Consider the following 14,203-nt stretch of genomic DNA (forward strand, 5'->3'; position numbering starts at 1 on the left):
TCAAACCGTTTAGTTTCTTTTTTTTATTTACTTAATTTTATTATCTTTCTTAAAAATGTACATTGATTCTATGAGGTACGTAAGGTTTTGTTTTACTTATATGTAAACAAACAAAATAGCTTTATTACAATAATAAATATTATTTATAGCAACAAAAATAACAAATAAAACAGAAATAAATAAATAAAACTTAAACTAAAAATTGCATTTTATTATAAAGGAAAAAGTTGTGTTTTAAGCATCGTTATTTTATGTAATGTAGTGTAATGTTATTTTTACTATTATTATTATTATTTTGTTTTGTTTTTATTTAAAGGTTTTAGTAATTTTGTTGTGTATTTGTCATATTTATTCTGTATTTTTAGTTATTTATTTTGTAAATATGTCTATATTGTTTATTAAGTTTTAATTTTACTTTATTTTAGTACCTTTGTTTTTTTCCAAGCAGGATTATTTTAGTATCATTGAGATACTATTGTAGTTTTTATTAATATTTTAAATTTAGATTGTATTTTTGCATTTTCTGTTTTAATTTTAATTTTAGTTAGATTTTTAGTAATTTTGTTGCATTTTGGGGGATTTTTAATGTCTATATAGTTTTTATTTATTTTTATTTCAGTTTTGTGTATTTTAGTACATCAACTTAAACTAAATGAGAAATATGTAATTTTTTTTTTAAATTTTAGTTTATTTTGGTTAAAAAAAATTATTTCAAGTAATGAAAATGTTTATATAATATAAATGTTTTATAGTTTTGGTTTTAATTAAAGATAATAACGCAGGTTGTGTCTCTGGTGTTGCAGTGAGTGTCATAACTCTTCAGACCGGATAAAGGTGCGCGTCTGGGATGAGGACGATGATATCAAGTCTCGTGTGAAGCAGCGGTTCAAGCGGGAGTCTGATGATTTTCTGGGACAGACCATCATTGAAGTGCGAACGCTGAGTGGAGAAATGGACGTCTGGTACAACCTCGGTGTGTCAGAGTCGTTGCATGCTTATTTTAGCAGTACACTCTTAAAAATAAAGGAGCTTCACGATGCCATAGAAGAGCCTTTTTGTCTAAATGGTTCCATAGAACCTTTCTGTTTCACAAAAGGTTCTTTGTGGCAAAAGAAGGTTCTTCAGATTATAAAAAGGTAAAAAAGTGATGGTTCTTTAAAGAATCTTTGACTGAATGGTTCTTTGTGGAACCAAAAATGGTGCTTCTATGGCATCGCTGTGAAGACCTTTTGAAGCACCTTTATTTTTAAGAGTGTATCTCTATGAATATGATCTTTGAGGAATTATTAGATTCTCTCTTTCTCTCTGAACAGACAAGCGCACGGATAAGTCGGCCGTATCTGGAGCGATCCGCATGCACATCAGTGTGGAGATCAAAGGAGAGGAGACTGTGGCTCCGTACCACGTTCAGTACACCTGCCTGCATGAGGTACATGCAAAAATCATACTTATTAAACATATGTGACCCTGGACCACAAAACCAGTCATAAGGGTACATTTTTGGAAATTGAGATTCATACAGCATCTGAAAGCTGAATAAATAAGCTTTCCATTGATGCATGAATCTGGAATCTGAGGGTGCAAAAAAATCTAAATATTGAGAAAATCGCCTTTAAAGTCGTCCAAATGAAGTTCTTAGCAATGCATATTACTAATCAAACATTACATTTTGATATATTTACGGTAGGAAATTTACAAAATATCTTCATGGAACATGATCTTTACTTAATATCCTAATGATTTTTGGCATAAAAGAAAATCAATAATTTTGACCCATGCAATGTATTGTTGGCTATTGCTACAAATATACCTGTGCTGCTTATGACTGCTTTTGTGCTGCAGGGTCACAAATTAACATTATATTTAGATGTAGTACATGTTTTTGATGCATAAACCCAGCTAACAGGGAACATTCTTACAACTTTCACTAACGTTTTTAAAAGTTATATAAATGTTAGAACAAAATGTTTTTGAAGTAATGTTTATGTAACATTCTTATGAGTATTAATATTTGATATACGTTCTCATAACATTGAAAAAATGTTCTGAGATCAACATTCTCCAAACGTCCTTATGATGTTATTTGTATTTGATGAATGTTCTTAGAATTTTTTTTTTGTAACTTTTAAATAACGTTCTTATGACAAAAGAAAACAGGATTTTAACAAAATTTGAATGTTCCATAATAAAATTTTAACATTCTTAGAATAATAAAAAATAAATGGCCAAATAACATTGTTTTGTATGAAAATAAAGTTGGTAGAATGTTGGAAGAAATGTTTTTGTAACCTTTAAATAACTTCATAATCACAACAAGAAAACTTTTTAACGTTCAAAATTCAAAAATTGTAAGGTTTAGTTTTTTTGCTATTTTTAATTGTTCGTAAAACCTACTTTTTCGAACTCGTCCTAGGCGTTGCACCGATTGTCACAAAATTTGAACCAGATCATCTTCAGACCATGCTGGCAAATGTTATAGAATTCAAGTTGATTAGTCAAAGCGTTCTCGAATAGCACGAACAAATTCTACGAAAAGCATGCAAAAATGGACGTGAGGCTATATCTTCGCAACAGTTTGGCGTATTGAGACCAATCTTAGTGTGTGTTATGAAAAGCATGACCTGAGACTACCTGCAGTGTTTCGGCACTGTGCCCCCTAGTGGTCAGGAGATATGAAAAATGCATATTTTGCTTATAACTTCTGAATGGTCTAAACTTCTCTTTAGAGTCGGTGCATCATGCTGAGTCGAATAATACCCAGTTTTCCCATGTCAGCCATTTTGGGCGTCGGCCATTTTGAATTATGTTCTAAAACACTGTATTTTACGGATGCATTAGCATATCATTACAAAACTCAGTATGCATCTTCGGCACCATACCCTGATGGTACTCAAAAAGTTTGGGGGCAGCGCCACCTTGTGGTCAAAAGTTATAATGAAATTTCGAAAAATGCTAATAACTTTTGCTTACATTAGCCTATTGTAATGAGACTGATGTTGCTAGATTCCTTGTATGATGCCGAGAACACCGATGCCTATTTTACCAATATTGGCTGAACTTCCTGTCCACCATTTTGATTCATGTTGAAAACCTACTTTTTTTAACTCCTCCTAGACCGTTAGTCCGATTTTCACCAAAAAGTTATGAATTTCGTGTTGATGTACGAAACGGTTTTCGTTTAGCGCATCAACGAATTTGCTGGAAAGATGCCAAACTGCATCTGAGGGCTGTATCGCTGCAAAGGTTTGACATATTTACACCAAACTTTGTATGTGACACTGTCACCTCACACTGACCACGCCACATCAATTTGGTAACATCGCCACCTATTGGTCAAGAGTAATAAGCCATTCATTAACCTTTAATTATGAAATTTCCAAAAATGCTAATAACTTTTGATTGCATTAGCATATTGTAATGAAACTGGTCTCAAAATATCCCTTGGGTCATGCCGACAACATACATACCAATTTTCCCTTAGGAAATCTGAACTCCCTGTCCGCCATTTTGATTTATGTTAAAAACCTACTTTTTCTAACTCCTCCTCAAACGTTTGTCCGATTTTCACCAAAATCGAGTCAGATCATCTTCAGACTGTGCTGACAAAAAGTTATGCATTTCGTGTCGATTGACAAAACCGTTTTCGTACAGCACCGTTACAAATTTTAGGCATGGTGCCAAAATGAGTCTGAGGCTATATCTTTGCAAAGCTTTGACATAATGGCAACAAACTTTGTGTGTGCCATTGTCACATCACACAGAACACACCAAAATGATTTTATTACAGCGCCACCTGTTGGTCAAAAGTGATTTAATCATATTACTAGAGATTGAATTTGATTTTTCAGCCATTTCAAATACAATCATCCTAAAATTGTTTTTATTACTGATTGTTGCATTTGGTCTGATGCTCCATGCCATGCTAAACTCCTAATTTTGCCACTGAAGTGCTTGGCCCCGTAATTGCTGCTTGCAGCTATATTTGATTTATATTTTTGCTGCATCACTTTCAGTAGCTCTGCCCACTCTGAAATCTCATTGGTTCAAAATGACACTCAACATTGTATATTAAAAATCATATACTTTCTAATTGTCTAAGTTTCTGTCACTTTGCACAGAATATTCCTCACTTTCATTAAGGGTAGAAATTATGCTGGAAACCAGTGTTATTTTAGTATTAATTATATACTATTGTAGTTTTTATTAAAATTATTAATAAGCTTTTATTTTTACATTTTTATTTTTAGTAATTTGGTTATGTGCATTTGTCATTTTTTTTTTTTGCATTTAGGTTTAATTTATTTTTATTTCAGTTTTAGTTTATTTATTTTAGGTTTGTAATTTTAATGCTTCAACTTAAACTTATTTCAGTTTAATTTCTATTTCATCTAATATTTATATTTAATTTGATTTCATCTTTGTTTCAGTTAACAAAATTGTTTTTATTGATATTAAACCTGGTTCGTATGTGATGTAGAACTAAATCAGTGTAAAGAGATTCCTCCTCAGGATTAATCAGTGTGTACTCTCCCCATGATGCTTTGCAGCACATCTTCCACTACACCACAGAGAAGCAGAACAGCGGCGTGGTGAAGATCCCTGATGCCAAAGGCGATGACGCCTGGAAAGTGTACTACGATGAGACGGCGCAGGAGATCGTGGACGAGTTCGCCATGAGATACGGAGTGGAATCGATCTATCAGGCCATGACGTAAGCAGAGAACAAATGAACGACTCCATATTTACAATACTGATCATTATATTACTCCCTTGAAACGATCAAACAAACAAGAGAATGCATGAAAGAGAACCTCTTTCCAGAAATGAACAGTGAAAGTAGGTTCCTAAATGTTAATTGTCAAAAGTTGTTGAGCTGTGGAGCCCCTAATTGGAAATGGTGATGGAAAAAATATAAGCTAGGAGGAAAAAATTATATTTCAATGCTTTTGCATTTGAATGCAAAAGTTTCAGATTTTCCCAGAAGACAGGAGTGGGCCAAGCTTACACGCGCTAAACAGACGGAGCGCAATAGAATAATAGCACAATAATTCTGGGTAAAATATGCATTTTGCTAAAATATTTGTTGCTGGACATTAAATGTGCCTTTTGCAGAACTTAAACCTATATATAAGTGTATTTTTATTATCGCAGTAACTGTCAAGGGACTATTTATAAAACGTAAGCTAATACAGTCCTAATTACTAAGCTCAAATGAGTTAATGTGTGTTTCTCATAGCAGTTAAAATGTAGTCTTTTCTTTATGTATTTTCATTTTTTATTTAGTGATTTTAACTTTGAAGAAACGTCTTTGTAACCTTCAAATATCGTTCTAATAATCTGGACATTTTAACGTTCTTAGAATATTTAAAATAAACGTTCAAATAACGCTGTATTTTGGGTGAAAATAAAGTTAGTAGAAGGTTCTAAGAAACATTTTTGTAACATTCTTACAACGTCCAGTCAGTTCATGACGGTTAAAATCATATGTTGCCCTATTTTTTTGTGAAGGCTGCATGCATGAATCAATTTTTATCCCTTCTGTTTTATTGATTTATATTTTTTTTATATATTTAATATATAATATATATATTTTTTATATTTATATTAGCTCTGCCCACTCTGAAATCTCATTGGTTCTAAATGACACTCCACATTGTATATTAAAAATCATATACTTTCTAATTGTCTACATTTCTGTCACTTTGTCTTTATTTCTGTCTTTTCTTTATTGATTTTGATTTTAATGCTTTAAAGAGCAATTTTAGATTGTAGTGTTCTAACTATAAAGGGTACAGCTGTCATAAAGGTTTTGTCTAGTGTACATATATATATATATATATATATATATATATATATATATATATATATATATATATATAAAATGTTAATTTAGTTTACCTAGATGTACTAAAATAACTAAAATTAAAGCTGAAATAAAAGTAATATTATAAAAAATGTAAAAAAAAAAAAAAACTACTAAAACTTCAACAAAGTCTAACTAAGAATGAAAATGGAAAATATTAAAATTAGAGCTTTATATTAATAAAAACGTTTCATAGCTCAGGTGAAGATCTACAATCATCTGGTTTCTCTGATATTAATGAGCGTCAGTGAGCTGCTCGTCGACCCACGCGTGTATTCAGAGCGCTGCTGGAAACACCTCATTAGCCTCCAGCCACCAAAGACGGGACGTCCATAATAATGAGGACATGATTCATGCTCTGATCAGCAGTCAGATCAGCCCGAGTCTCAGGAGACGCTGAGAGAAGTGTGTGTCGTGAGTGTTAAAGACAACTAGCAGACTCTGCTGGATCGGGAAAACTCAAGCCTCGTTTAATCAATGTTCCTCATCAGCTGGACGCTATCACGACCTGTCTTTAAAATGATAAATTTGATATATTTAGCTGAGTTCAAAGATGGCATGTAAGTATTTGATGCAGGAATTGTAAAGCATCAGTGAGACACGATTGGTTGTGAAAAATGTGAGTTTAACATTTTCAAACTGAATTAGAAGTCATTATATGACAGTGCTGAGAAATATAGAGTATGACATTAAATTTAATTAGTAGCATCTCTGATGATTTCAGGCAGAATAACTGTAATGTTATGCAGTTGTGGTTGAAAATGACTTGAATCATGGTAGAGATTTTGAATGAAAGTTGCTGATATCGCGGAAAACATTTTGGTTAAATTATATTATTGGTAGGATTTTGGTAAAAAATTACTTTTATTGTTGTAAAGATTTTATTTGAAAATGACTTGTATTGTGGACTTGTATTTTGTTTAAATATAACTTTTACTGTTGCAAAGATTTTGATTGAAAATTACTTATTGTGGAATAGATTTTAGATGAAAATTACTTGTACACTGTAAAAAGTGATAAGTTGACTTAACTTAAAAAAACTGAGGAAACCCGTTGCCTTAAAATTATTAAGTAAATAATAATTAAAAAAAAAAAAAAAGTTAAGTGAATTATCAAGTTCACTTAACTTTTTTTTTAAATTATTATTTAATTAATAATTTTAAGGCAACGGGTTTCCTCAATTTTTTTATGTTAAGTCAACTTATCACTTTTTACAGTGTATCATGCTTTTTATTGTGTTAAGATTGTAGTTGAAAATTACTTCTATTATTATTATTATAAAGATTTTGTTAGAAAATGACTTACATTGTGTATATTTTGGTCATATCGTCCACCTCTTATTTAACAGGGATCTGCTAGAAAGTCATCGCATAATAATCATAATTATGAATGCATGAAGGAAATGTGTTTATCTTCAGTCCTGTAGTAAGTAACCTTGTCCTCTGTGTTTCTCAGGCATTTCGCGTGTCTGTCGTCGAAGTACATGTGTCCCGGTGTTCCTGCGGTCATGAGCACACTGCTGGCCAACATCAACGCTTACTACGCCCATACGACACAATCCTCCAACAACGTCTCTGCCTCCGACCGCTTCGCTGCATCCAACTTTGGGGTCAGTTCAGATTTCAACCACAAAATTACCTGCAAAACACTGTGTAGTAGATCTCAGACACCTCGTTGTTGTGTTACACTAATGTTTGGGGTCTGTGTTTTTTTAAAATAAGTTAATACTTTTATTCATCGGAGGTGCAATTGATCAAAAGTGACAGTAAAGACATTTATAATGTTACAAAAGATTTCTTTTTCAAATAAAATAAAATGTATCACAGTTTCCACAAAAATATTGGGCAGCTCAGCTATTTCCAACATTGATAATAATCAGAAATGTTTCTTGAGCAATGATTTCTGAATGATCATGTGACACTGAAGACTGCAGTAATGATGCTGAAAATTCAGCTTTGATCACAGAAATAAATTACATTTTACAATATATTCTAACAGAAAATAGTTATTTTGAATTGCAATAATATTTCACAATATTACAGTTTTTACTGTATTTTTAATCAAAGAAATGCAGCCTTGATAAGCAGAAGAGACTATCAAAAACATTAAAAGATCTTACCGCAAACTTTTGCTCAGGGGTTCGGCAAAGATGCATCAAAATGTGTTTTAAAATAAAATACCATATACCTTAATTTTTAGTGCATCAAAATAAACCACAAAATACAGCAGCCCCACGCCACTAAAGTATTTTGATACAAAATATGAAGCCATTTTTATCAACCCTATAAAATACAATATTTTGCATTTGAAATACATGCATCATAAATACTGCCCATCCCTGCTTTTGCTCCATAGTGTGTATTTTACATGTCTTTTTTCGTGCAGAAAGAGCGCTTTGTGAAGCTTTTGGATCAGCTGCACAACTCCCTGAGGATAGACCTCTCCATGTACAGAGTATGTACACACATTCAATAATATATGACTGAACACTTGTACAGCTGACCTCTATATCTGCTGATGAATTGTGTCGTAGAATGTGTATCTGTGTTTGTCACAGTTGTGTGTGTTTGTTTCAGAATAATTTTCCAGCTAGTAGTCCTGAGAGGCTGCAGGATCTGAAGTCCACTGTAGATCTTCTGACCAGCATCACTTTCTTCAGGATGAAGGTTTGTTCTGGTCATAGACCTTTAATGATTTAATGACATATGCTTTTTGTGTTATAAAATTTTCAGCAACATGTATAGGTCTGTAATAGTATAATTAAATTAGTTTTTATCCAAGTGCATTAGGGAACTAAATGCATAATTACAAAGGACTTTTTCTAATACTATGGACTATACCAGTGTTTGATGTCTTTATATTCTTTTGTATGTTTCTTGCCGCAAGGAGTTGCATTTGAATCTCATTGTACAATAAAGTATTCTATTAAATTCAAATATTAAATAAAAATAATAAATAATGAAAATCATAGATTCATGAATGAAGACAGAGATTCAAACAAACCTCAGTTTGCAACAGAACTAAAACGTACAATTAGAAAAGTGGTGACAAGAGAAACAAATTTTAAATTCCAAGTAATAATGATAATAAATAATATAGTAAATACAAATAAATTAATAATAATTTGAAAAATGCAATGAAACAACCCTTAAACTGCAACACAGTTATAACATAAGATAAAAGATTTAAAAAAAAATAAATAAAAAAAAAAAAAAAAATATATATATATATATATATATATATATATATATATATATATATATACATAAAGTTAATGCTTTTTAAATTCCAAGTAATAATGATAATAAATAATATAGTAAATAAAAATAAATTAATAATAATTTGAAAATGCAATGAAACAACCCTTAAACTGCAACACAGTTATAACATAAGATAAAAAGATTAAAAAAATAAATAAAATAAATAATATATATATATATATATATACATAAAGTTAATGCTTTTTAAATTCCAAGTAATAATGATAATAAATAATATAGTAAATAAAAATAAATTAATAATAATTTGAAAATGCAATGAAACAACCCTTAAACTGTAACACAGTTATAACATAAGATAAAAAGTGCATCTCATTGCCGAGAGGAATCACTGTTGTGTGTGTTTTCAGGTCCAGGAGCTGCAGAGTCCACCGAGAGCGAGTCAAGTCGTTAAAGACTGTGTGAAAGCGTGTCTCAACTCAACCTACGAGTACATCTTTAATAACTGCCACGAGCTCTACAGCCGGGAATACCAGAATGACCCAGTGAGTAATGTGTGTGTGTGTGTTTTAAAAGCCACGGAAAATTGCATGAGAAATCGCAGCTGTAGAAATGAAAGCCTTGCTATTTAATTGCAGTTTATGGGAATTACCGCATATATATTGTCTCAGACCCGAGACAAAGGGGTTTAACATCCTCAGTTAGGTCTTAAAGCAAAAGTGTCGATGTGAGTCAAACAACAAAAGACAAAGAGAAAATCACTCACTGCTCTTGACTGAATAACTCTTGTAACCTTAACCTCTATATTTAATTTATAAAGTGAACACTTAGATTTGATTACTGTTTTCTGTACCTGAATATTTCTGTTAGACATACCTGAGATTTGCATTGAGAAAGCATTGTTTTTTTCATTTGTTTTATCGCTCCATTATATTTATTTGTTCTGTTGCTTGCTAATTTGTGTATTTGTTTATTTATTTCATTGTTTACTTGTCTTTAATAGTGATTGAACTTCATATTAGGAAATTGGAATCGGTAATTGTGAAATTTCATAACCTTATTTATTAGAATACAAGATTACATGGGTATTAATTTTGCACAAAACACTTTATATTTGTCACAAATCAAGTTTATTTGTTTATACTGATTTAATATAGTGTGGATCAAATAAAATACTCTTAAATGCTGTTTGGCTGAAAATAAGTCTTTCTCCTTAAACTACCATAGTGACATTTATCTGTGCAATCCCAGTGTGATTTTGAGACACTATTATAGTTTTTATTAACATTTCAACTTAGGTTTTATTTTTATAGTTTTCAATTTAATTTTAGTTAAAGTTTTAGTATTTTTTCTTGTGTTTTTGTCATTCTTACAAAGTTTTTTTTAAATATTTTTTATCTTCTGTTGGAACCTTGTTAAATGTTTAGAACTTTTAAACTTTTGAAAGTTCTGTTGGAACCTTGTTAAATGTTTAGAACTTTTAAACTTTTGAAAGTTCTGTTGGAACCTTGTTAAATGTTTAGAACTTTTAAACTTTTGAAAGTTCTGTTGGAACCTTGTTAAATGTTTAGAACTTTTAAACTTTTAAAAGTTCTGTTGGAAGCTTTGGTTTAACTGAGAGCATCACACTGGACTGAATGAGTTTGTGTTTGTCTCTTCATGCTGATTTGATGCTGTTTAGTAATTCACATTCAGAGCGCCGCGAGCGCTGAAGTTCTTCTCATGGAAAATGAAATATTGATTATGGTGGAGGTTTTGTGGCAGTTATGAATGGAGAAGAAGCGCAGTGTGACGTGTGTTTATCCCTCTCGCTCTCTCTGCACTTCCACTGCAGAACTTTATTAGTAAGATGGAAGACGCGTCTGGAGTTTTTGACACCTCATACCCGCAGCGCTGACTGATGCTCCTGATGTGTGTAGATATGAGATGATAATGGCCGTACACACAGGAAGCATTCTTGCATGCTCTCTGCATTATTTTTTTAATTGCCAATTTGTGTAGATGGGCGTCTTTCTCCAGTAACTGTGAGCTGTATGACTGCTGCTTGAGAAACTGCAATGTTTCTAAAAAATGATGGAGAGAAATATGTAAACATACTTAAGTCAAGATATGTTTACTACACAAAATGACATAATAAGTCTTGTTTTCTGAAAACTGTAATCAAAATGAAGAGCGTTTCTGCAAATATCTGCCAATGGGGTCAGAAAAATCTACTTATTTTCTCTTTGACTTGTTTTCATTTTTTTGACCCCCTTTTTTTTTTCGTATTTTCTCTCGTCACTTCTTTTTATGTATTAATTTTGCTGTAATTGGAGGTTTGTATGAATCTCTGTCTTAAAATGTTTAAATGTATTTTCTATCATTTATTTATATATATTTATTTAATAATCTTTATTTATTTAACTTTTTTCTCTCTAACCTTATTATGTTACTTTTTTAGTTCTGTTGTAATTTGAAGTTTGTGAGTATCTTGAGATGTTTTATTTGCATTTTTCTAATTGTAATTAAAAATAAATAAGATAATAAAAATTTTTTTTATTTTTATTTTTTTTCCATTTTGATCAATTTCTCCAAAAAACAAGACTTCACATCTTATGTCGTTTAGCATCTCAAGTGAGTGTATTTAGATTTAGGATTGTTTGTACTGGAAAACAAGTAAAAATACTGAGGAACAGCATCTGTTTTTGCGGTGCAGGTGTCTTCTATTGAACTGTGTTTGTATTGGTATATTTTACATGATATCTCTCTTGTCTGTGTTCATATCCAGTCGAAGACGGTTCCTCCTGAAGAACAGGGGCCGAGTGTTAAGAACCTGGACTTCTGGTCCAAACTCATCACCCTCATTGTTTCCATTATAGAGGAGGACAAGAACTCCTACACGCCCTGCTTGAACCAGTGAGTGTGTGTTCAGACCGGAGACAATGGGGTTTAACATTATGATATTCCAGAATGATCCTTTACCAACCTGAAACCCAGTGGTTAGAGTAATACACAATAACAAAAGCAAGTTATATAACTGATCTGAAGGAAACCGAGCCTGTCTTCCTCCTGCAGGTTCCCTCAGGAGCTGAACGTGGGAAAGATCAGTGCGGAGGTGATGTGGAACATGTTTGCTCAGGATATGAAGTACGCCATGGAAGGTAAACACTGACTAATCACTAAACCTCTGACAAATGTTTCCTCTCGTATGAGAAACTGAAAAAATAATACAGCATTTAAGTAGTGAGTTTCTTGTTAAAATGTTATTTTCTCTTTTTTACGTGTTTCTCTTTTTATGTACAGTTTACATATGTGTCCCTGCAGCACAAAAGCAGTCATAAGCAGCACAGGCATATTTGTAGCAATAGCCAACAATACATTGTATGGGTCAAAATTATCCATTTTTCTGTTATGCCAAAATCATTAGGATATTAAGATCATGTTCCATGAAGATATTTTGTAAATATCCAACCATAAATATATCAAAACTTAATTTTTGATTAGTAATATGCATTGCTAAGAACTTCATTTGGACAACTTTAAAGGTGATTTTCTCAATATTTAGATTTTTTTGCATCCTCAGATTCCAGATTTTCAGATAGCTGTATCTCAGACAAATATTGTCCGATCATAACAAACCATACATTAATGGAAAGATTATTTATTTATTTCAAAGAAATGACCCTTATGACTGGTTTTGTGATCCAGGGTCCACATATATGATTGTATGTATTTATTATTTTATGCACTTTATTTTTTCTGTTATAGTTTTTTTCTATTATTCTTCAAGTTGTTTTAGTTCTTTTTGTAATCAAGGTTTGTTTGATCTATCTATCTATCAATCAATCATGTTTCATTTCTTGTAGTTGATTTAGGGTCTGTATGACTCCTCTATACTGCATTTTTTATAATAATAATGAATTAAATAAATAAAGCAAGTGTTAAAAGGGCTGGAATCAAACTCTACTTCTGTTCAAGCAATCATAACAAGTGTGAAAACAGTCTTGAAATCACATCTGTGATGGATATCCTGTTGTCTGTGATGTACTTCCTGTCTCTCAGAACACGAGAAACACAGGCTGTGCAAGAGCGCCGATTACATGAACCTGCACTTTAAGGTGAAGTGGCTCTACAACGAATACTGCAAGGAGCTGCTGTATTTCCAGGACCGCGTGCCGGAGTATCCAGCGTAAGCTGTTTCTAGTCAAGCGTCACTATTACTGGTGCTAATATTTAGAGTTACTGACTTGATCAGACTCCTCACACTAAATATTAAATGCAGTGGTCATCAGGGAAGAAATCTGCATGCTGCAAATAGTTTTGTCTTTGTCTTGACAGATGGTTTGAGCCCTTTGTGATCCTGTGGCTGGATGAGAATGAGGAAGTTTCCAGAGATTTCTTGCATGGCGCTCTGGTCAGAGACGCAAAGGACGGGGTAAATATCAGGGGTATACTGTTGTATTTTTAGTAGTGAGATGTTTGGGTGATACACAGGGGAGAGTTTAACATCTCCATCAGTCTATAGAGTCCAATTACCATAACATACTCACAAACACACACACAGGCCTGTCTGATGCATACTGCATAAAAACATGGCAAGTAATCCTTAAAATTCCAATTAGAGATGAGTGTTGACATACACTGCTAAAATTGAAAAGTCTCTTCTGCTCACCAAGGCTGCATTTATTTGATTAAAAATACAGTAAAATTTTGAAATATTATTACAATTTAAAATAACTGTTTTCTGTGTGAATAGCTGTTAAAATGTAATTTATTTCTGTGATGTGCAGCTGTATTTTCAGCATCATTACTGCAGTCTTCAGTGTCACATGATCTTCAGAAATCATTCTAATATGCTGATTTGCTGCTCAAGAAACATTTCTGATTATTATCAGTGTTGAAAACACTTGTGCTGCCCAATATTTTTGTGGAAACCGTGATACATTTTATTTTTCAGGATTCACAGATAAATAGAAAGATCAAAAGTACAGCATTTATTTGTAGTAATAATTTTTTAAAAACATTATAAATGTCTTTACTGTCACTTTTTCAGCTATGTAATGCACACCAAACTTTTATAACAACCAGAAATTAATTAAAAAATAATTAAAAATATATAATGTATTCAATGGTAATGATGGAA

At 32.0% G+C, this 14,203-nt stretch overlaps 1 protein-coding gene across 2 annotated transcripts in view; it reads left to right on the forward strand.

Annotated features, from left to right (window-relative positions):
- Positions 1 to 14,203, forward strand: part of LOC131552210 (protein unc-13 homolog A) — an 80,837-nt gene that overhangs the window by 42,290 nt on the left and 24,344 nt on the right. For both annotated transcript variants that reach the window (XM_058795833.1, XM_058795842.1), the window contains 11 exons: positions 804 to 973; positions 1,314 to 1,429; positions 4,548 to 4,711; positions 7,319 to 7,472; positions 8,249 to 8,317; positions 8,440 to 8,529; positions 9,492 to 9,626; positions 11,849 to 11,976; positions 12,136 to 12,221; positions 13,123 to 13,249; positions 13,399 to 13,495. In XM_058795833.1, coding sequence (XP_058651816.1) covers positions 804 to 973; positions 1,314 to 1,429; positions 4,548 to 4,711; positions 7,319 to 7,472; positions 8,249 to 8,317; positions 8,440 to 8,529; positions 9,492 to 9,626; positions 11,849 to 11,976; positions 12,136 to 12,221; positions 13,123 to 13,249; positions 13,399 to 13,495 — 1,336 coding nt within the window. The remainder of the gene's footprint in view (positions 1 to 803; positions 974 to 1,313; positions 1,430 to 4,547; positions 4,712 to 7,318; positions 7,473 to 8,248; positions 8,318 to 8,439; positions 8,530 to 9,491; positions 9,627 to 11,848; positions 11,977 to 12,135; positions 12,222 to 13,122; positions 13,250 to 13,398; positions 13,496 to 14,203) is intronic.

This window comes from Onychostoma macrolepis, chromosome 02 (genome assembly GCF_012432095.1).
Source record: "Onychostoma macrolepis isolate SWU-2019 chromosome 02, ASM1243209v1, whole genome shotgun sequence".
Classification (NCBI taxonomy): Eukaryota; Metazoa; Chordata; class Actinopteri; order Cypriniformes; family Cyprinidae; genus Onychostoma; species Onychostoma macrolepis.